At 39.6% G+C, this 23,612-nt stretch overlaps 2 protein-coding genes and 1 non-coding gene across 3 annotated transcripts; all 3 read right to left on the bottom strand.

Annotated features, from left to right (window-relative positions):
* Positions 1-429: 429 nt before the first annotated feature.
* pllp (plasmolipin) lies at positions 430-9,663 on the bottom strand. Its single transcript, XM_053319633.1, has 4 exons — positions 9,231-9,663; positions 4,197-4,370; positions 3,267-3,383; positions 430-1,972 (listed from the first exon to the last, which is right to left on the bottom strand). The coding sequence occupies exons 1-4, from the start codon at positions 9,393-9,395 to the stop codon at positions 1,865-1,867; spliced, it is 564 nt and encodes a 187-aa protein (XP_053175608.1). The 5' UTR covers positions 9,396-9,663; the 3' UTR covers positions 430-1,864.
* Positions 9,664-10,885: 1,222 nt separating this feature from the next.
* Positions 10,886-10,968, bottom strand: trnal-cag (transfer RNA leucine (anticodon CAG)). The gene has a single exon. It is a non-coding gene; the product is annotated as a tRNA-Leu (tRNA).
* A 1,223-nt stretch (positions 10,969-12,191) lies between these two features.
* Positions 12,192-21,546, bottom strand: tgm2l (transglutaminase 2, like). The gene is made up of 15 exons (XM_053319244.1): positions 21,450-21,546; positions 20,843-21,013; positions 19,691-19,921; positions 18,855-18,973; positions 18,279-18,407; positions 17,571-17,748; positions 15,887-16,028; positions 15,686-15,789; positions 15,325-15,467; positions 15,108-15,207; positions 14,652-14,797; positions 14,390-14,519; positions 14,083-14,243; positions 12,925-13,061; positions 12,192-12,472 (listed from the first exon to the last, which is right to left on the bottom strand). Exons 1-15 carry the CDS (start codon positions 21,463-21,465, stop codon positions 12,292-12,294), a joined length of 2,088 nt encoding a protein of 695 aa, XP_053175219.1. The 5' UTR covers positions 21,466-21,546; the 3' UTR covers positions 12,192-12,291.
* Positions 21,547-23,612: the final 2,066 nt, after the last annotated feature.

The following is a 23,612-nucleotide window of genomic DNA, read 5'->3' on the forward strand; positions in this document are numbered from 1 at the left end:
TGATACACATATGTATGTAACGTGCATTTGCAGATTCCTCAGTAAGCAGGGGAGGAAAATCACTGGAAATGATTGAATCTATGATCGTGCTCTTTCTCTCGTTTTTATCACAAGAAAGGAAAAGAGCAGAACTGATGTATTTGTTTGACATTACACCTGAAGTTCTAAATTATTTGGTCAGTTTGAGTTTTGTGCCTGTGAAAGTGAATTTTAATGTGTGTGAATGTGTGTATATAGTGTGTGTGTCTGTGTGTGTCTGTGTGTGTCTGTGTGTGTGTGTTTGAGATGTGTGTGAGATGTATTTGTCATTTTCTACTTGTCTTCTTACCTAACAGTTTAAATTGTAAAAATATATTTATGTCACTGGTGAAATACTGTTGGAAGAAAAATTAGTTAGTAAAAAGATATTTTCAAATAAACAGGTAAAAGTCTTGAATCACCAAGTGTTTTATTTAAACAAGTGTGTCGTTGAGCCCCGACATTCCTCCGCAGGATTTCACTAGCATTCAAATTCCAGGTATAAAAACATAGTTTCATAAAGGCACATACAAGAGGAGTTAAGCAGCGCTGCACACTTTGTCCCGGCACTGTAAGAAGCTAGTGTACCAATATTTGGATCATTATGGGAGTCACTGTCATCAGGAACACTTTTATTAAAACTGCACATTCTTCCATCCACAACCTTAGTTATCAGTTTATCAGTGCTTTGGCTTGGCTTTCGAGGAATGAATGTGAGCACATGACACAACCTGCATGTTCAGAGGAAATCTACAAAACACAAATACCATGCATACACTCATCTCTGAACTCTTTCTGTACGTGTGTCAGATTAGAATGAGATTAAGAGACTTTGCTACTAGATAGCACAGGAGTCAAGCATGTCATCACGTGGCCTATTACAGTCATAGACACATCTAATAGATGCAACAAAAACAACACTCTGTAAACAAGAAATGCAAGACAAACTTTTCAGCACGTATGTTTTTTTTTTTTCCATATTTGTCCCTCACAGACAAACACACCTCACAGGAGTCCAATGTAGAGGAAATCATTTCTATCAAAGTCTTGAGGCTGGCCAGGCTGTCAAGTTTGGAGAAAGACAAGTTCTTGTGAACAGGATCTTGTCTTTTCCTGTTTGCCCAGGAGCAGAAAAGTCAGAGTTTAACAGTTTAAATCTAATCATTGCTAATCTATTACAGAGTAACTTAGGACACATCTTGTTTACTTTATGTTATGAAATAATACCATTCATGCCGCAAAGTTAACAATCGTTACAGGAACCGTCCCCATTGATTTTACTTTACCTCTGGTAATTTTAGCTACATAGTGTGGCCTTTTAAATAATTATTCCGATTAAATTATTATTTGGAAGTGTTTTACGCTGTAGTTTACAGCACAATTAATTCTGATTTGAGGCAAATTACCCTGACAGATTACCATCTGAGGTTTACAGTCACAAACATATATAAATATATAAATCCCATTCACTCCACATGATTAACACCACTGTTGTTGCCAACAATTTAGGGCAATTCTGTCTTTATATATTCAGAATTTAATAGTTACCATTGTAATTGCCAAAGCAAAAACATATTTCATTTTAAAACATATTTGTATATTATGTGGGTAAAAGTCTATTGAGTTTAAGTGAGTGGTATTGTCTAACTGAATTAGGTGTTATCATTATTATTATTGACCATTATTAAGACCAGGCTATGGTCAGGATCTGGGGTACCAGAGGCAGCAGTAGTGGTAAAGTGACACTTTGTTGACATCAACACTAGACTATCCAAATCACCCAGATAGCTTGAGGGAAAGAAAACACAGAGTCTTTTCCTGGGCACAGACTTGCATGGTTTGAGTCCTAGGTCGGCACTGTGTTGTTCGCAGCGTTTCCTCCATTTCCTTTCCAGTCCAGATAAGAGAAGAAAGCACTGGCACCGTACGCCACAGTCACCACAGCACCAAAGAACTGGACAGACAGACAGACAGAAAGAGGGTGAGACACCGACAGGAAGTGAAAGAGGGAGAGGAGAGATAATTACACCAACATATATCAGATCTATATGTTTCACATCTATAAAGACTTCAGGTATTTACAGCTTTAACACTAATGACCCATTATTCCTGATAAATACTCACCCATCTCACCTGGTGTGCCCAATAAAACACGACTGATAAGAGTTTATGATGACAGGACCAAGGCCAGGGCCACTGTGTGTGTGTGTGTGTGTGTGTGTGTGTGTGTGTGTGTGTGTGTGTGTGTGTGTGTGTGTGTGTGTGTGTGTGTGTGTGTGTGTGTGTGTGTGTGTGTGTGTGTGTGTGTGTGTGTGTGTGTACTTGTACATCTATCTTTGTGAGAACCAATTAAAGTTTTACACCTTGTGAGGACATTTTTGTAAAGTGAGGACTTTTTGGGACATACCTCCAAAGTCCTGTTTGAGGCTCAAGATTTAGTTTTAGGGTTAAGATTAAAATTAGGTTTGGAGTATGGTTTGGGGTTAGGCATTTAGTAATGATGTTTAACGGGTGAGTAAAGAGCTTGGGAATGCATTATGTGAAAGAGAGGGTCCTCACAACTATAGAATGACCAACAAACGGGTGCAGGTATGAATGAAGACGTGTGCTACTGAAAACTCAACAGGACTTTGGCCTGTGGAAGAGACAATAAAACTCTGTACCCAGCCTGTATTTCCTGATACTACATACCTTTAGTGTGCAATCTAACACACACACATTACACTTCTATCTCCTGCCTTCTCTTTTAAAATCTTCTTATTAATATAAATCATTAGCTCCTTTAAACAGCAAAGGTGAGGAGCTGGTGGAAACTGTGTGACCAAGGTGGGTGGACTTAAACACTCCCAAGTACTTCACTGGCTTCACAGCCATGTGAGCAATGAGAAAGCCCTTTATCTTACTTTGGCTCTTATATGTCTTAATTTTTCCAGTGTGTGTTCCTGCCACCACCTGATAAGTAAACATGCTATCAGAAACACACCTACTGTAGCCAAACAGTCACAGTGTGAAAATGGAAGGTCGGAGAGAAAACTTAAAAAATGTGCTCAGAGTTCGATTAGGCAGGGCAGGGAAGGATCATGGGAGGATTGATGGACTAAATTTCTGTCTCTTGGATTTGCTTTTGCAGTCACATTTGTTATATGACAAGCCAGGATACATTATCAAGGGTGGGAGGGTGATCTTTCTTGCATTTTTAACCAGGCCTTTGTATGTGAGTGAGTGTGAGCGACCGGTGCGAGCCTTACAGCAGCGGCTGCCATATGTCCGTAGAAATGGGTGGAGTAGAAGGGATGAACAGATGATGCGTTGGCCAGGAAGGCGGTCACATAGAGGACTGTGGCAACGCCATTGTACACCATCACCTATAGCAGAAGAGGTGAGACATAAGTATATCATCAGAGTTTCTCCTCTCTGTTCTGGCATTCCCTCCTGTTTGATTATTCTCTGTCTCCTTATTTTCTTGTTTTAGTGTCTTTCTGCCTCTTGGACCACTGCTTTGGCATCTTACGATGTCTTATAACCCAATTTACTATCTTAATTCCTCTTTTTTCTTATCTGTTTTCATTTGATTGAGCCACAAATTATCCTTGATCCATAAACTCTCAATTCAAGAAAATAGAAATCTTCAATCTAGATCATGCTGCCCTTTTTCTTGGTCAGGCACCATTTATTAATTGTTCATTTAATGAATGCATTAAGACCCTGACTAGAGGACAATAGAGAGTGTGTGTTTTTAGCCAGGCTGCACCTCGATGCAACTAAAATCAGCTGCACAGAGGACTCAGAGGGAATGATGTAATTTTAAACAAATTTCCTAACTGAGCTTTTTTTAATATGAGAGATGGTGTCCTACATGAACAGGTCATTTTCTGATCAGGTAGATCAGTTCTGATTATTTCACATGATTTTTTAGTGTTACGCTCTCAATCAATAGTAGTCAAGGGTTTCTTTTTTCCAGACATTGATTGTTGCTCATTTAGTCATTAATGTCTTATATTAAAGAGAAATACTAAAAATTATACAACTTTAAAATGTCATGGTCCTTAAGGCCAATGCTAAATAAAGCACATTTGATATAATTCTGCAATGAATAAACAGCAATATTTATAATAGTATAAAAGTAACAGTTCAGTAAAACAAGTCTCAAACTTCTTCCTCCTGTGGTCACTCCGTACCGTTATTGGCCAGGGGACAAAAGTGAGCTTTTGCTGGGTGCCAAACAGGATCATAAGAAAGAGGATGGTGGTGAGGATCCACAGAGTGACAGCCACGAACATCACCCAGCCGTACACGGGGAATGCCATGTAGGGGGCGCTGGCTATCAACGCCCACTGGAGCAGCCCCAGAAACTAGAGTGGTGACAGGGAGGAGACAGGTGACGTGGTGCAGCAATAAAAAGTACAATTTTTCAACATAAACCAATGATTATGTCACATTTTTTCAAATGCATCTTAATATAATGTTAACAATATGTATATTTCAGATGTTAGTGCTCATTGGTTATTGGTGTAGAGACAGTAATACTCATTCTCAGCGGTTAGTCGTCCTTTTATTCAAAGTATTTGTATAATGATGTAATTCCCTACTTTTCATCATAATTTTGGTTTTGTCAGAAAAAAGGGACTCATGCAATGTGCTGCACTGAAAAGAGTTAAAGATCGTGTAAAGTGAATTCAAACATTTTCTTCTAAACACATTAAATAGGTCATAAATGTATTTCTAAAAAATGTGTAAAAAGCATTTCAACCATTTAGATTTGAATTGTGGAGCTAGGCTTCACAAACTGTGTTTAAAGATTTCTGTGTTCAGGATTTAGTGATTAGCATAAACCCGCCCCTGCTGCTGTAGAGGTATAAATACATTCAACACACACTACTACTACAGTTTACAGTTAGCTAGTTAGCTGAGTTAGCCGCCGAGCTAGCCGTCGAGTTAGCTGCTGTGCTAGCAGCAGAAAGCTCTCAGTAGCACATAAAAATGTAGCTCTGCTACTCAAGTCTGTGTTTTTGTCTTTTTTATGTGTCCACCATGACAGACGACAAACAATGAGAAATTACTTAGTCACTGTCTAATAAGAGTACTTTAAAGACTGTGTAAAGTGAAGTGGTCTAGCAGCTGAGCTAGCAGCAGAAAGCTCTCAGACATAGCGTCCATGTTTCTGGTAGAGGTGGTGACTTTGATTGACAGGTGACACTTGGTAGGGGGCGGGGTTTCAGCAAACTCAGTGGGCACTCCCACAGCGTTTGGGAGCAGGCTTGAAGCCTAATTTCATATATTTGGCGATTTTTTTAATCGTTCAAATTTGGCAGGGTGGTTAACAACACACTTTTCTGTGGTATATCAAACTCAGAACACATATTTATTCTTACTTTACACGGACTTTAAGTTCACTGAGATAGTCTTTTTAAGAGAGTATCTCATCAATGCCAGTATACAGAGAAAGGTTGATAACAGCAGACAATAATAGTTACAATATACGTGTAGTATATATGAGTATTGTTCCAAGACTTGGAAAAAATGATACTATCCTTAACCAAAACTGCATTTTCTACAATACCCTGTCTTTAATGAAAAAAAGCTATGTGCAATATAATTAATTATATACACTAGTTCCTTTAAAACAAAGATGTCATTCTGACAGAAGCCACACAAGGTTTCTCTCTTTGCCTCCGTGTCCCTCTGCTTCTAACCCATGAGAAAGGACATGAGAGGGCAGTGTATTATGTATGCAGAGGTCATGTTTCACACACACACTCACTCACACACACACACACACACACACACACACACACACACAGTAGGCACTCTGATGTTGACCTTCACAAAGCACCCATCTTAACAAAGACCTCTGTTATGACTTAGAGGTCCAGTTGAAAACTTCAGATTCTGCACTCAAACAGTAAAATGTTTATGACACACAGCTTGAGTCAAGCATATTGTTGTCATATTCATGTCCACTATATATTAACATTATTACTCTGCCCAGGTGGAAAGATTTTAAACAAAAGTGACAAATGGAGGAAGGAATTCTGATTAGTGATTACATCATCACTGAAGGTTAATTATGCACAAAAGAATTGAGCAAGTTCAAATCTGTGTGATAAGCAATATGTTATCTTTTCACTGCCAATGTGTGAAGCAGGTTCAAGCAACTGTCTTGTTGAACCACAAGCCCCAGTATTTAAAGATTATGCAGATGTGTTTATAATGCAGTATACATGGAGCATATTATTTATTAATATTGCATAAGGGGATGGAAGTTTGAAACAGGAGACTATAGGTGTTCTTGGATTAAACTCTGAACAGCAGATGAATGAATGTGATGATGTAGAAAGAAAAATGTTTCAAATATAAATACTGGTGCTTCCTATTATTGCTCCTTTCTTTTTTGTGTTGGTGATGACTAAGGGTTTGACATTTTAAATTATGCTGCCATGAATGAATGACATAACAACCAACACACACACACACACACACACACACACACACACACACACACACACACACACACACACACACACACACACACACACACACACACATTACAGTCCTTTACCAGAGATTTACCCTAACCCTTATCATAACCCAAGCTGAAACCAAGTCTTTCCCTCTAATGTATTGATTTGTCAGGGATGCACAATAACCACTGGAAATATAGCACAGGTCTGTTCACAGACAAGGAAGAGACTAAAAGGCCACAAAAACAATTTCTACAAGTTTAATCTACCACCATTGTGTGATTATGATATCCTAGTTTCCTGCTCAGTTCAAGCTCAAAGTATCTATTGATGCCCAGCTTCAAGTTATTTCATTTACTGCCAGTCAGACATTGGAGCTGCCTGAACATGCTGTGAGTAGTCTAACAAATAGACCAAAGTGTCATACTGTGAAGTCAAATATAGTCTTGCAATACCGGTTAATTGGAGATCTATGCCCACCGAAGTCTGGTTAACAGCTGCTAACAAAGCTACACCTCTTACATTTTGTCACATTTTGACACACCGTACTGGAAATGATGTTCTCTCTCCATAGTGAACTGCATGCCACCGCTCCAGTATTGAGGGCCACCCTAAAGCTTTGGATTAGTTCTGCCATGCAGTTTTTTAAACATGCTCTAATTGTTTCATACCAGTTTTACCAACAAAACATGGGTGAGTGTCCTCAGTATGAGTGAAGAGTTTAAGAACTGAGTTGTGAATCTAGGTCTAATGTTGAACTGCAAAGAGATTGCTTCAAAGCTTGCTTTATCAAAGCTTATCTCTATTTAAAACAGGTCACCTGAAGTTAAATGCAAGTCATCAAGATAGTTTTAATTCCCGTGATGTACCGTGTAGGTGCAGCATCCTAAAAGAAAAACCAATTCAACTTTCAACTTTTCATTTGTAAACGAGTGTATGAGTGAATAATTTACAGTGTCTGACTTTTAACATCACATACTGTATGTCTACTAATAATCCAAACTGTCACCACAGGAACCAGTTAAGTTGATTTAGTATTCCTGGTTTATGCATATTGACACATCTTGTAAGGAAACCATGTGTTAGAAAGCCAAGGGGGTTGATTTTGTTGAATATTTGTGCTTGGAAAAAGGTTTTCATAGATCTGAAAAGATATTTTATGTACCAAGCATTTGAGGTGACAGGTCACATTCTTACCCCAGTGATCACCTGCCACACCCCCACAAACTTTACCAGGGTTAATCAGTCTTCTAAATACACTAAAAGTACACATCTGCTGACTACTACCTAAATGGCCTTACTACTACAACACCATCAAGAGCCAATAAAGCCTGATACTCATAAAGGACGGAGAAGTGAGAAATGTTTAACAGTCAGTTCATATACAGACTGTTTACAGTGGTCTCTCTTTCTGTAAAGATACAGGTTCAGGGGAATGGTGGGATGGTCAGAGGGAAGTGACAGCAGGACACGGGGGCCTCCACGGGACAAAGATCTCCTGCATCTGTCAGTCATCCAACCAGTCACGTGTCTGCTGTGGACAGAGTCTAGTGCAAATACATCACTGGAGGGGGAAAATGATCCAGCTGAGGCTCAGCGCTGTTATCATGATTGCTTATGTGGTCTATTCAATTCAATTGTACAACCATATATGAGAGCAAACATAGCAGACCTAACGCTTGTCATAGTCAATTTATCTATCAAATCCTTATGAAGTTCATTTTTGTTCTCTGCTCTGTGCCAGCTCATGAACTGACTTGACTTTAAACTGCAGAGCAAAACAGCAGAGGCTTTGTCTTGTTGTGTGTTTTGTTAATACAGTAGATAGTCAGTGACATTTATAGTGCACAGATGAAGCTTGTTGACTCACATTCAAAGTCTCGTTTAACTAGACACTGGGCACGGATATACAAATATCTTTATCTAGAACTGTTCTAATGTTAACACCAATTTGAAGAGTTTATCACATCTTGTGGTTTACCTTTAACTCATTCTCAATAATAGCAAACTGAGCCTCAATTACCCAAACTCTATCCACTCATTGGTTCTTCAGCTTTTATAACACACAGTTATTAGTTCCATGAAACTATTAGTAAAGAATCAGAATAAACCAACTATATATGCACAAACTGCTATCAAAGCTTCAAGGATAAGCATGGAATATTCTGGTGATCGTGGTATTCATGGTAATATTCATGGTAATGTTCCTCTTATTATCAACAAGCCCCAATAAATTGACCAAAAACCAACAATGAACTGATTATAGTAACAAGTATAGTCTGTGTATCTAAAGCCCTCTGTGCCATCGACCTTCATGGTTGCCAAAAATGATTAAAATCAGATCAATGAGCCACGTTTTTTCACTGGGTGTTATGTTCCTTCACTATGATGAACACGTGCACTGGTAGTTTATTTTGAGTTGACTGTATATATGTTGCCCTGCTGCCAGTCTAGAGTGTGTATTAATCCTCAGTTGAAACTAGGCAGCAAAAAAGGCACCGTTTACTTCTACTGAGTAAAGTTTACTTTAAAAAACTACAGACTTGATTGATGCTGAGAACCACAGACTAGGAAGTTTGAAAGTATTAAGAAATGGACTAAAATAGCTATTGCTGGTTTTAGTCTTATAGAATATTACCATCCTTGCTCTTTAAGCCACTAATGGTTTCAATCATCATCCCAGTAGAAACAGAACAGAAATTTGGTCTATAAGTGAATAGAGTTGATTGGACGACCAGTGAAGTCACTCACTATTTCAACCATCATGAGGACAGCCGGGATGCTTCGGACAAAAGTCATGTCCATCATGGTGGTGACGTTTGCAGTCAACCCTCGGAGGCTGTTGCCACCCTGCTGCTGGTTGTCGTAGTGTGGGGAGCTGGTTTCTGTGGTAACCTTAGATGGGAAGTCTGCCATGATTATGCAGCTTTATCTAAAACCGCCCCAACAACAAACTCCTTGAGGAATGGATGAAGTCTCAGAATCAAGTTCTGTGATGTGAATTTTCCTCCTCCAACAGCTTTCACTCCTCAGAAAATATTTGAAAGTTGGGATTCTGTAAATGAACCACTGACGACATCCACAGGTGGCAGCAGCAAGATTACTCTTTTTTAAAAATCTAATTAAAATTCGTATATGTCCAAATAACAAGTGTACAAAGAAAAAGAAAAAGAGTCCATAGAGATATCCAACATCGACTCTCCACCGGCACTGACAGGTGTCTAATGGTGGTGGTGTGACTAGCTACCCCACCCACCCTCTCTCTCTCTCTCTCTCTCTCTCTCTCTCTCTCTCTCTCTCTCTCACTCACACACACAGTTACTGAGGGCTCTCACCTCAGTAACTCATTAACTTGTTTGAAAACTGGGAGGAATGAAACATGTGACCCAGTGGCTCCCTCCTGGTGTAGATGTGTTTGTGTGTGCCTTGTCTTTTGATGAACTTCTGTGGCTGCCATATCTGTCATTCACGTCTCTATCTTGATAAGAAAGGAATGGCTTATATACAATGCTGCACAGAGTTTAATAAATTACACAAATAGTCTGAGAGGATGTGGTAAAATTTTAACTTAAAAGAGGAAATCTAACTGCTCCACACACTCAGTGAGGAATAATTGTGTGTACTGGTGTTTCAAAGTGAGTGTTTGAGTGTAATAGTGAACCACAGTGAATCACACAGTCAGAAATGCTGCTACACTGCTCTCAGTGAATGTGTAACTTTGACGTGCTATTCTGTGATTAGCACTGTTGCCTCGCAGCTAGATGGTTACGAGCTCGAATCCCAGCTGTCCCAGATCCTTTCGGAGTGGAGTTTATGTATGTTTTTTATATATGTTTGCGTGGGTTTCTCCAACCATCAAAGACATGTATGTTAGGGATAATACACCTGACCACTGACAAAAAGATCCGACGTTGGTCCCCGGCTGTCCACTAGCCTACTTTTAGCGCGCGTGTGTGTACGTAAAATACAGGGGTTTAGTTTCGTTTCAATATATGAGTGCTGAGAAATGCCAATGAAGAGGGTCTCAATCTTAATGTTTTTATTTGTCGTGCTTTATTTCATTTCAGATCAAAGAAAAGAAGAGACAAGGAAGTAACCATCATTCACTCTGCCTCTTACATAAAACACTGAACATGTCTTAAAACACATTGAAATAAAAATAAATACGTTTTCCGTCATGTGAAACGCATTAAATCGGCACTACAGCGGTCCTGTTTTCTTTCCTTTTTCCCGTAATTACAATAATAAAATCATTAAATACATATTTGTTTGTGTACTTACACATTTGGCCTGTGATGAACGTGTAAGTATAGAAAACGAAATACGTATCGAAACACCGGTGGGTTATTCGTTTCTGTTATTGACAAGGTGAATTCGTCCGTGTAAAGAAGAGAGAAAAATATTGATGTCAGAAGTGGGATTCGAACCCACGCCTCCAGGGGAGACTGCGACCTGAACGCAGCGCCTTAGACCGCTCGGCCATCCTGACATACGGCTCTATAGAAAGACACTTCATAAAAAAAGATCCTCTATGCATAGATACTGCTTTTGATGTTTTATTTAATTATGAATGAGTTTATCATAGCAGAACATATAATTATTTACCATAATTACGTGTTTTTGTGTGTCGTATGACGTTGGCAGAGCTGTGAATCAGCAAGAAAAGCGACTTCACTTTCAAACATGGTTCTCTGGCTCCCTCTGCTGTTATTGTTATGGTACAATTTACTTGCACGATTGAAATTGTTGATGAAAATTGGTAAATGATACCCATGAAATCTGCACCCATAACCAGGAAAACGGACAACACAGCAGATAAATGGTAACAATCACATATGCAGTCGTATGTTCACACTAGAATCAGCTGATGAATGAAATAGGTGACTATCTTCACTTTGCGCTGCTGCAAGTAGCAGCATGTGGATATTTATCAGTCTCTGCAACGTAGGTCCTTTTACCATCCTGGAGATCCACACGGGTCCAGTGTGATATATTTAGTGACACTATGTTTTTAGATTTCAGTTCTTCAACTGATGGGAGCCCCTGTCCTGTAGCTGCAGTTTAAAGGTTTGTTACAGAGTCTCAAAGTTATGGACTTAACACAGACATCAATGTTCTGAGATATCCTAACAGATCAATATGACCAAATCAATAAAATAAAAAATCTTTATTGGAAGCATACTGTCTTTATGTTTCATATCAGCTTAACATACACACACATTATATAAATGCATAAATATCATGATTAGTTACAATGATGTTCCAATCACATATTCTCTAAAAGTGGATTGGAGAAAGTGCAAACAGGTAATCAAGTAACAAAATGTATAAAAACATATTAAGAGTGATAAGATACTTTTGAGCAATGTACACATAACAAAACACATAACTTCATTATGTTAAATAAAAAGCACCTCATGACTGAGGGCCCTGTTGCTTTTCATTCTAGTCATGTAATTATCTAGCATGGATTTGGATGGGACAAACACAATTTTGGCAATTCAGTTAAGATATTCAAGAAATGAAATGCCACTCATGGGAAAATGTAAACCAAAAGCACAGTGTTTAAATATTTGCCATCTAAAGGCTATTAGCTGGTTTGTTTGTGAGCATATCCAAGTGGGCATCTTTTCCCAGGCACGATCATGTAAATAAACTAATCTGCTTGTACCCTACTCTGTGATACACGGCTGCTGCTTTCATTTGGGCAGTTATAACATTTCTTTACACATTCACACAAGGGAAGTCCTATCTTCACATTATCACATAATCACATTATCTCACAATATTGGACGTGCCTGTTTCATTTAGCTCAAAAGTTTCCAATATAATCCCATGATCCGTTGTATCTTTTATGGACAACCACAGTGGCGGCTCCCTTCACGTCCTTCAGCCTGTCAGAGTCAAAGTCCACCACGAGCTTCCTCACTCCGGTCCGTATGGGTTTGAAGGAGAGCTTGACAGACACTTTCTGGCCTGGAGCAATATTATCACTGAAAGAGAAAAGAGAGAGATAAATATGAATTGGGATAGCTGAGATGACAATGAGGAAGGAGCCTCTGGAGGAGATAAATGGAGGTAAAGTTATGGAGAACATGAATAATGAATGCTTATTTTATTTAGCTACTGAAATCCAGTTCTGAACAGAGCCATAGTTTTGACCTGATTGAGGATTAGGAGTCATCCTCGTGTGACCAACTTCAATAGCAACCAACCCACAATTTATTAATAGTTTATTTCATTCTGGATCTAGGTGTTGTACCACAAGACCAACTGACCAACCAATTGCCCAAGACCTACACACTGTTAGCTTGGCTACAAAAAATAGTTTTTGATTTGGAAACATCCATTCTATGCGTATTATACTGTATATGCAGTGACATAAGGAATTTACTGTATATCACTTCGCATGGCTCATGGTGAAGGTGATTGCCTCAGTACTTACTCAACTAGAACCTCAGTGGCAGACAGTAGGCCGGCCCCCTCTACTGTGAACACGCCACCCCTCAGTGGGACTGGTAGAGGGTTGGTGAAGGAGATGTAGGCTGTTGATTGCTCATATACAACGGCCTTCCCTTTCAACTGTAAAAAAGACAGAAAATAGTTCTCTATTCGAATGGGATTATATGAGGGCACAAATAACAGTGTCCGAACTCAAACCTTAAAATCCCAGACCAAGAGACCAAACCTACAGACTGAGCAGTGCTACACCCAGGAACTACGTTGGAGGAACTACATATAGATGCTGGTTCCTCCATTCAAAATGCAGGTGAGGTCCTTAAATTCCTAAATAATTTCAGTTGATTGTAAATACAGCCTGGTGTGGTTATGGAGGAATATTCTGAAAGCTGAAATTTTGATCAAAACAGCCCTCACTGGAGATTTATACCCAGCCAGTATATCCATGTGGGCCCCATAAGGATTACATTTGGGCTGCAAATATGAGTCCCAAGTGAGTTTGTCTGCAGTTGGATGATGGTGGCCCCACCTGTGGGCTTCAAGTGGGTTCTGACTGGGTTTCAGGTGGGGCCCACCTGGGTGAGTTACACGAGACCCACCTAGGCCCCATATGTTTGCCCATACTGTGTCGAAGTGGGATCAGAATGGACCTAAATGGGGCCCTTTTAGCCAGCCCATATGGGCTTCACATGTGGGGCCCATGTTTCTGAAATAATATGGGGCCCATACATTTTGCCAAGTTTATGCCCATGCTTGCTTAGCCCACTTAAATCCCTTATGGGGCTCATACAGTCAGCCCACATGGGCTTCACATGTGGGGCCCATTTTACTGAAACCATGTGGGACCCGCACAATTTGCCCAGTTCAAGCCCATGCCCACTTAGTACCCATGTAGCCCACATTTAATCCATGTGGGACCCACATGGACATGCTGGCTGGGTAATTACACATTTCCTTTTTTTCAGTGACTGCCTAAACCTGGAGGAAACCAGTGAATATGTAAAATTCTTAAATACCGTGACATGGAGTGTTTCAAATCAGATTAACTGCACACTCAAAAAGTTAATAGTTTCATTTTAAGTAGTATTCTGAGTAAGATCACATCTGCAACCATGACCTTTGTGCGCACACAGTATGTACCCACCTGGACCAGGAGTTCAGGCATGCTCAGTGGTATGTTGGTCACGGCCATGATGGGTTCGTTCGCCCCTGGAGCCTCTAAGAGTGCTTTCACCCTGATCAGATGCTGCTCAGAGACACACCTCACATAGTCGTCGTATCGCAGACGCAGCACTTCCCTGTGGGCTGAACACACATGCACACACACATTAAAGAGGGTCTTAAAACATATGCTTCTGCAAACAGTAAGAAAAGGTAAATGTGCGCAGGTAAGATGTAGCAGCTGTCATTTTACAGCACTGGAGCCATATGGATTTATTTGAGCTACAAACCTTGGTGAGCGGGGACAGTGATAGTGATAGCTTTTCTCTGGCACTCCCCCCGGTGGAGGGAATTGTAAGTTACAGCCAATGCCAGCATGGTCAGCTGAGCATGAGCATCTTTTACCCCATCGTTTTTCACCTGCAGACAGAATCAAATCAGGATTGGATGGATATGAGAAAAATGTCTGATACACACCGGCCAACTGCAGCCCCAAATTTATCATTTCATCATTTCATCCATTCATTCAGCTCAAGTCTGAGCACTCCTTACCTCAACAATCACATCAAAGTCTGTCCCAAATACAGGCTTAGCATGCTTTATTGTCATCTGCAGTTGTACTGGTTCTGCAGTCCCATTGGTCGGCTCAGTGACTGGTCGTCCTGCCTTCTCATAGACTTCTCTCTCCTTGTTGGAGCCTGGGGAAAAGACATTGGTCCATGACAACAAATCCTAATCACTAGTCTAAACAGATGACTATAAGCAGATATTTCACAAGATAAAAAGAGGAAGAGGACTTAATGTGATGAAATGTTGCAACGTGGGGTGTCCATTACTTGTATGTATTGTCAATAAAGTTACAAGGTAAAAATAAGTAATCAAAAGAAACTTACAATGAGAAAGTCAACGTAGGAAGAAAATTAAACTACAAAGCTCTAGTGAATGCTTATACTGAGTTAAGGGGATGTGATTAGAATCAGTATGGATGCTCTCTACTTTCCAACTAACCTTCAGGATATTTGTACTCTCCAGTCACATCTTCTCTGTGGTTGCCATAAACACTCTTGGTGCTGATGTTCCTTCCCACGGTACTCTGGTCCACTTTGATCTGTAACCACAATGATAATCATCCTTATCTTTAATGTGGCTATCAAATCTTTTTTTAAAACTCCAGACTTTTCCACTTGAGCAAATGTGAAAGTCGGTCAAAACATAAATTGATCACCTTCTGCCGTTGGCCATCTGGGTGGACGATCCAGTGGATGATGTCAGCATTCACCTCAGCGAATACAAACGGAGCGTCGTACTTCACTGCCAGATTTCCCTCCTTGATGGCTTTCACTGGACATGGACCACAGCAAAACTCACCTGAGAGGAAATTCATTCCGTTAGGGATTTAGCATTTCTATATCATTAGATAGTTGGTATAGTGACAAGACAACAGTTTGGTCATCAGGTTAGCAAGACACACAAACCAGCTTTTAATCCAACATTCCATCACAACATGATACCATAGAAAGCCAGCAATGACAGTCCTAAAAAAGAGATGTGAACAATAGAGATAAGGTTCAAAATGATAAATATACCATCACTCAGTTCTTGCGGGGTGGGATCCAAAACCTGCCAGCCATCATTTCCCTTGGGGAGATCCTCTCTCTTCATCCAGGACTCGACCCAACAGTGGAAGTTCCTAAAATCACAGAGAGATTTTAACATTTTATTTGATCATGTAATTAACTGCTAAATTGTCCTCTTCAAAATCTGTGTGTGTGTGTGTGTTGTCTTACCAGCTACTGTCTCTCCTGCCTTCTCCGTTAAAGGTCTGCAGTTTTTCATCCAGCAGGACGTCATAAGAGAGGTTTCCATCAACATCATGAGCAGAGCTGAAGTTGGTAATAAGGCGTGTTGGGATCCCCAGACAGCGGAGCACTGTAAAGATAACAAACATCTCACTGCGACAATTCTTTTCTTTGTTGTCGTCTCTAAAATTGAGCTCCTCAATTTGGCTATATTGTCCCATAGTACCTGGCTTATTATTGATAATGTTACTTTTTGTTTATGAAAAATGTTTAAAGCAATAGTTGGACATTTTAAGAAATTCACTTATTTGATAAGAACTTAGATAAGAAGTATTTTTTAAATTAAATTATTCATTTATATTTATTTATTTACTATGATAATTCGCACATTTGTCTAAAAGGGCTTTGGAAGAAGACTGATACTGCTGTGATGTCTGTTCACTACATATGAAGCTATGATAAGATAAGATAAGATAAGATAAGATAAGATAAGATAAGATAAGATAAGATAAGATAAGATAAGATAAGATAAGATAAGATAAGATAAGATAAGATAAGATGTATCTTTATTGATCCCCCTTGGGAGAAATTCAAATTGACACATCAATACAGTGGAGAAAAGTAGCAGTGTAAGTGATAAAATAAAATAAAATAAATACTATATACAATAAACAGTCTGTGCAAATAAATCTGCAATATATAGATGTGCAATATGCAGGAGTTCCTGTGCACATGTGTGCAATGTTCCTGGGATTAACATAGTAACAAAAGCATCAGCCTTTTTTAGTGGGAGTGGGAGATACTGGGAGGAGGGGTAAACAGCTGGCCTGGCTCAAATATAACAAAATCAACCTATTCACTGTTTCACAGGGAGTTATGTGCAAGGCTATTTGTTGCCAGTCAAGTGATGTGAACTCCTGTAGGTCACTGCTCCTGGCCAAGAAATAGTCACAGGACATAATTCACAGTGAATTCTTGTTCTTACACTGCTATTTCTGTTTGGATCAAACAAATAACATATAAATGTTAATTAGTGAACTTTAGATGTGGTGTTAAGCTGGTTTTGATATGTTTGGACAGTCTTCATGATAAGCTAAGTTTATGTAAGCTTATATTTACCATACAGATGTGAGCGTGGTGTTGATGTGATTTCCACCGTCCAACATTTTACTAATGCTGAACTATTCCTTTTTTTTAACCTTTATTTCTTGAGGGGAAATTCACTGAAAGCAGAACTCTCTTTTCCAGGAATGCCCTGATCACATCCACACAGTTACACACATTCAAGCTGAAGCTGCCCAGTACACAGTACAACCACAGTCTGATCTGCCAGCCACTGAGCAGCTCCACTAGTGCAGGTGGGTTTAGGGGTCTTGTTAAAGGGCACCAGTGGTGGTAATGAGGTAGCTGCAAGTGCTGCTTTTTCACTTTCCCCACCCAGATTCATCCTTCCACTCAGGGGGACTGAACCAGAGACCCTATGGTCACAAGCTCATTTCTCTGACCTTTAGGCCACCACTGCCCCAAACATGTAAAGTCTACAGAACAAATTTTAGGATTTATCCATTTTAGGATACCTCTGACTAGCCTATATTGATGACAACCAAGATCCAAGATTCCCTGATGACATTTTTGTCAACAATCATGCAGCCGTGAAATCTGAAAGCCTCACCTGTGCAGGCGACAGCAGCAAAGACCCAGCACTGGCCGTATTTGACGGCCCTGGCACCGGCCTTGCTCCACTGCTGGAGGATCGGCACGCTGCCGGTCCATCGATTTGGTGCAACTCCATCAGAGTATGGCTCTTGCCAGCGACCAGCCAACACACCCTTGTCACCGTTGGCATTCACCTGGACGGGTAAAGACAACAGCTGTGAATCACTGCATGAAGCAAAATTTCAAAATGAGAATGTTTTATGAATTTTCCTACCAATACATCGTGTTTTATAGGGAGAATAAGACTGTCATGTAAGCACCATGTTGATATGATATGACATGATATGATACAATATGATACAATATCATACCATACCATACCATACCATACTAAGGGATACCATACCTACCATACCATACGATATGATACGATATGATAGAATACGATACCATACCATATGATATGATACAATACAATATGATATATAATACCATACCATACCATACCATACCATGTAACATGATATGATACCATACGATACCATACCATACAATAGGATACAATACCATATGATATCACCATTCTTTAAGGATTTCTTTTAAGGACTTTGTGCATCAGTAGATGGTTTGGACAGGGAACTAAGTCAGTTCCTCTCGTCAATGTTTTTTTCTTGTACTGTTACTGTCAGTATTGTTTTAAGAAGAGAGTAGAAGAGATTGTCACCATTGCAGTTATTATCCTGCTGACATAGACAGGGTCGAATCTGCGCTCCATGTCCATCTCTGAGTTGTTCAGGGCATCGTTGGAGTTGTCCAGGACTTCAAAACAGATGTCCATAACATAGTCCTCAAACTGAGAGAGTAACAGGGAGATCAAGAAAAAACATGAGAGAGGAGCAAAGAAAAGACTATTTGTGGAGCAGTAAATGCTTCTCAAGCTTCTAAAAACACATTTCAAGCTACATATGTTTCCCATTGGTTATTCTATGTGTCTTACACCAAATCCTGTCTGCCTATCTGTTAGCTTCTCTGACACACACTTCCTGCCGGTTCATCTTCCCCTCTGCCCTCTCAGAAGTCTGTGAAGGGACAAGCCCATGTTTGTGTGGTTTGGTTACATTCTGACACCTCCTGTCCACAAGTTCTCTCCGTCCAACAAACTGATTTCCAGATCCAGCCGAAGCCCCCGAGTGTCCGCTGTCACACTACTGTGACAGTTCACACAGGTTCACCTACTGGCCTGACAGACACAGACTCAACCCGTTCACACAACATAACTGTGTATGTGTGTGTCACTTACCTGTCCATAATTCCAGGGAATGCTTCCGATGTAATCCCAGGCTCCCATGTAAATGATTCCGTGTTCATTCATAACATACTCCTGGAGCAGGCTCTCATCAGGGAGGTACACCACATCATCTGGTACACACACACACACACACACACACACACACACACACACACATAATTAACACTAAAACTATGCCGATGGAAATACAAACAATAACGTTCAGCACAGATTAAAACTACTGCAGACATTTTGTGTCCTATGTGTCCCATACTTTTAAAACTATGCATCAGCTGTTGCATTTACAGGAAACAGAAGCAGCCAACAGGCAGAAGCAACAACATTGATTATGAATGATCTAATATAAATTCTTTGAGGGTTTGAGGGAGTCAGTTACAAAAACATGACACTGTCACTCTGTGAGAAAATCATTTGGCATTTTGATGACACTGGTGGAAAACGCTGTCTCAGAGTGACACTTGAAGCTCCCACAAATGCTTAGTTGGGTTGATATGAGGTGACAGGGAACTGGAACTGTCGCATGATTTATTTCTTTAACATGGGAGCACCAAACAGTAAAGGTGAAGAGGGTAGAAACCCCTGCAGCTTTTGCTCCTAATGGAATTCTGCCAATAAATCCAGGTGAAAACATATCCAATTTGTTCTGCTTTTTGTTTGTAAGACAAATCAACCCATAAGTCCACTAGTGTGATTATGATATTGAGTGCAAATGAAAAATGTGAGGAGCTGCATGATAGTGTTTAAAAGCTGCAGCATGTGAATGCATTTAGTCTGACCTCTTAAAGAGAGCAAATAGCAGAGAGTGAATGCACTGCTTTATTTTTTACCTTTGCACCACGGGTTAAAGAGCAGGTGGAAACTGATTTTGTGGTTCTCCTCCAAAATGCGTCCGTCAGGTGACATCACCAACATGGATAGTTGGTAATGGCCAATGATAGCGTCTGCTGGACTGTGCAGAGTCAGCAGCATTTCAGCCTGAGCTCCCTGCTGGTTAAACCACCATTTGTCTCCTGTCCCACGCTCCTTCTGAACCTTGATCACAACCTCGTCTCTCTTCCCTGTGGAAATATATGAGAAGAGATTTATATAACTCAGTAAATGGTTTGCTGTACGATCAATACATTTCTTGCTTTTTATCTGGGGCAGCATCACATTTCTATTGTATCAGTTTCTTCAGCTTTTACAAAACCCTTTTTTACCCAGCAGAAGTTTTACATGCATTACTTAATCCTAATTTAGCTGTTCATTATTAAAGAAGACATTTTTTCTTAGAAACTCCCACGAAAAGACCAAAAACCAAGAATAAACTGACCCTACTGACAAGTATTTCCTGTGTGGCCAAAACCTGCTATTACTTATCTCTCAGTGCCAAAGAGCTAAGAGAGTGAATGAGTGACATGTTCCTGCATCATGATGAACACAGACACAGAGCCAATAAATAAATGAAGTATTTTTATTATAAAATTACATAATATGGTGGTTATTTGCAAGATAACAGTACACTCTACTTGTATTGCTAAGTGTAAATTGACCTCAATTACTTTGTATCTCCTTCTGCTGAACTTTGACCTGTTGTCCTTGTTCGTACACACTTCTTTTGCAGAAGGTCGGTGTAAATTTAAGGAAATAAATAGTTTTATACACTGGTGAATTAATTGTGTTATACAGTAAAATGAACCCATTGTCCCCATATGAGGAGATTTGTTTTTGTTTTTTAAACTACTTCCTGTTCTATGACAATGCTTATTTTTTGTACCTATCAGGTCCTACTGATCCCAAATATCTAGGAATTAAAAATGCATACCAAACAGAAGTTCATGTCTCAAATAAGACTTTAGTTTTATGACAATGCAAATTTCAGTCTGTACTCAAATCAGAGTGAAAAAGAGGCTGGCTTTGTGAAGTTGCATTAGAACGCTATCAGACAATTGAATTGCTGACACCACCCTCCAGTAGTTGCCAGGTGTGACTGTACTCACCAAGGTGCAGGACCAGTTCCAGGTGGTGTTCGGGGGGCAGAGAGTCAGAAAACTGTAGGGTTATGGAGAAGGCTTGACCCCTACGTACAATCAAGCGCTTCCGATCAATCTCCCTGGTGTGATGACCCAAGTTGTTTTCATGACTTCTCAGATCTGCAGCAGTAATCAAACCTAACAGGCAAAAAAAAAAAGACTAAGTTCAGCTGTGTCAGCAAAATCTGCCTGTGGTCCACAGTCCTGTTGCCTCACATTGTCATTACACGTGTTCTTTAATTTTGGGAATAGCAGTCATTTGCTCCCTTGGTGAGAGCATAAAGACTAGAAATGTTTGATTTTGTTTAATCTGTATAAAAACGGATGCTTTTCCTGTTGATTCTTTGACAGAGTGGGTAAATGGCCAATAATATAACAGCTAGAACAGTCTAGTAAGTTCAGAACATTACATAATTTTACTGTAATGCTGCATTTAAAAGCAGGAAAAGAAACACTTATGTTGTAGCACAATATTACGATATCCAAATTCTAAGATGATATTCACTCTCATATCACAATATAGCTAGATAGCTACATAGAGAAAGTGCAAAGAAAGATAGAGGAAATGACTTACTTTTGTGGTTGGCCATTGCAGATCTTTGTCTTCGTGTGATAAAATGTTGCTCTGACCGTCCTCAAGTGTCTTCACTCTCTTCTTTTCGCACTTGGTCTCCATCACAGTCTTGTATTTATACAGCTCAAGTCTGACCCTCCCACCTCTCTGAAACACTCTCACTCACTGTTACTCACATCACCTCTTTTTTTGACCTCTGACATCACTTACCAAAAACCTGCACTCCTCTGTGGGTGTATGTACGCTTGCGTGTTTGCAGTGTGTGAGTGATTGTTTATAGTGTCTTTCTCATCGTCTCTGAGACACTGTGGTCTTTGTTGCTGTTGGCTATATGTTGAAGGGTGGATGTTGCTGGGGTTCACACATGCACATGTCTGTCTGTTGATGTGTATGTGTATATGTTTGGAAGTGTGTGCACATCAACTCCTGTGAGACAGAGTGCTACTCCAGCCAGAAGAGAGACATTCAGTCACGTCCTCTCTTATCTGACTCCTACTAAAGTAAATATGCAACAGTTGGGCTGCATTCATTACACCAGAATGATTTTAGCAACGTTATACATAACTGATGTCTAACTGTATGTGAAGAAAAGAAAGGGAGGGCATATTTTACTCATTGTGTCATTGCAGCTGAAATATCAGTTTGTCTAGTTAAGTGAGAAAGGCAGCTTTATACCAGAAACACAGTATTCTTTTGCAGTTCAACTGTCTTTAATAAATCAATAAAATGCATGCATATGAGCTTCCTGGGCTCTGCAGTAAGAGAGGAGCACACTGAACAGCTCAGACACCTGCGTTCTGTCAGATAATCAATAACCAGTGTTGGGCACGTTACTTTTAAAAAGTAATTAGTTATAGTTACAGTTACTTCTCCCAAAAAGTAACTGAGTTAGTAACTGAATTACTCCACTATAAAAGTAACTAGTTACCAGGGAAAGTAACTATTGCGTTACTTTAAAAAAAAAAAAAATTAAAAAAAAGTATAAATATGTCTGTTCTGTGTTTTTGGCCACAAGTTTTGTAGTGGCGTGTGCCGTTGAGAGATGCTTCATTAGGTTAGAGTTGCTTGTAACGGACGCTCTGATACATAATGTACATTTCACATGTATGTTCCTGCCTTTTACCTCAAGGACATTAAAGTAGTGTCTGTACTTCCAGTTTAAAAACACAACCTTTTCCTCTGAACTCGCCATTGCTGCAGCTTCTGCTAGTTTGTGTGTGTGAGGCTGCTGTGTGCATGTGTAAACACTGCCTCTGATTGGCTTACCATGAAATCTTACTCTGCCTTAACTGCTTTTGTGGCTGAGAGCAAAGTTGGATGAGAACAGGCTCACTGAGTAGATTAGCTTCAGTTTGTAACGTGCCTCATTTAATTAAGTAATGTAACAGCGTTGCAACGATGGAAATAGTAATTAGTTACATTACCTGTTACTGAAAAAAGTAACGCCGTTAGTTATTCCCATCACTGTCAATAACAAATTCATATATGGTGTCATGCCAGTCATGTACAACTATAGTTATTGCATTTAATTCCTCTTTCCAATGTCACTTCTTTAGAACCAGTTTCATAATTGATCATATCCTTCAGATAACCTTCTCTATTTCTTCTTTCCTAAGACGTGACAACACACTCAGGTCAAGAGTGCATTGTGTTCTTTTAAAGGTAAAACTGATGAATTAAATACACTTCTACACTGGATCAATGCTCATCAAAATAACAATACAATTACATAGTGAATTCTCCAACAGTACACAGTAACCCTAACCCATAATATCATTTTTCCTCCACAGTCATAGTGAGGTGAAATGAAAGGACTCTTTGTTTTCTGTAGCATCACTCTCTTTCTCTGTGATTATTGTAAATATATAAATAGGTCACAATTGTCACTTTCATTGCAGATTTAATCAGTCAGTGGACAGCTGTCAATTAGTACACAGGACACTGACTGACTGAATACATTTTTAGTGATTCAAATTACCGTTTCAGTTTTCTTTGAAGAATTAACAGAAACCAATAAACATTTGTCGGGGCCACACAATGAAATTAAGACTCATTTTCTTTAAGTTGAAGTCTTCTATCTTGTCACGGTCATCGCTGTACCCTCAGTTCATCCCTTGCATTTTTTGTGTTTTCCTTTCTGCTGTGCCACTTCCTACCCTTGCT

This window comes from Scomber japonicus, chromosome 5, assembly GCF_027409825.1.
Source record: "Scomber japonicus isolate fScoJap1 chromosome 5, fScoJap1.pri, whole genome shotgun sequence".
NCBI classification, from domain to species: Eukaryota; Metazoa; Chordata; class Actinopteri; order Scombriformes; family Scombridae; genus Scomber; species Scomber japonicus.

Coding starts and splice junctions, on each gene's coding strand:
- pllp (XM_053319633.1), bottom strand. CDS start 9,395: ATGGCAGACTTCCCATCTAAGGTTACCACAGAAACCAGCTCCCCACAC. Junction 3,384..4,196: donor TTGTCCCCTGGCCAATAACG/GTACGGAGTGAC, acceptor CTTCTGCTATAG/GTGATGGTGTACAATGGCGT. Junction 1,973..3,266: donor GACATATGGCAGCCGCTGCT/GTAAGGCTCGCA, acceptor CTGTCTGTCCAG/TTCTTTGGTGCTGTGGTGAC.
- tgm2l (XM_053319244.1), bottom strand. Junction 15,790..15,886: donor GGCAGGAGAGACAGTAGCTG/GTAAGACAACAC, acceptor CTGTGATTTTAG/GAACTTCCACTGTTGGGTCG. Junction 13,062..14,082: donor TGCCTGAACTCCTGGTCCAG/GTGGGTACATAC, acceptor TCTTTTTTACAG/TTGAAAGGGAAGGCCGTTGT.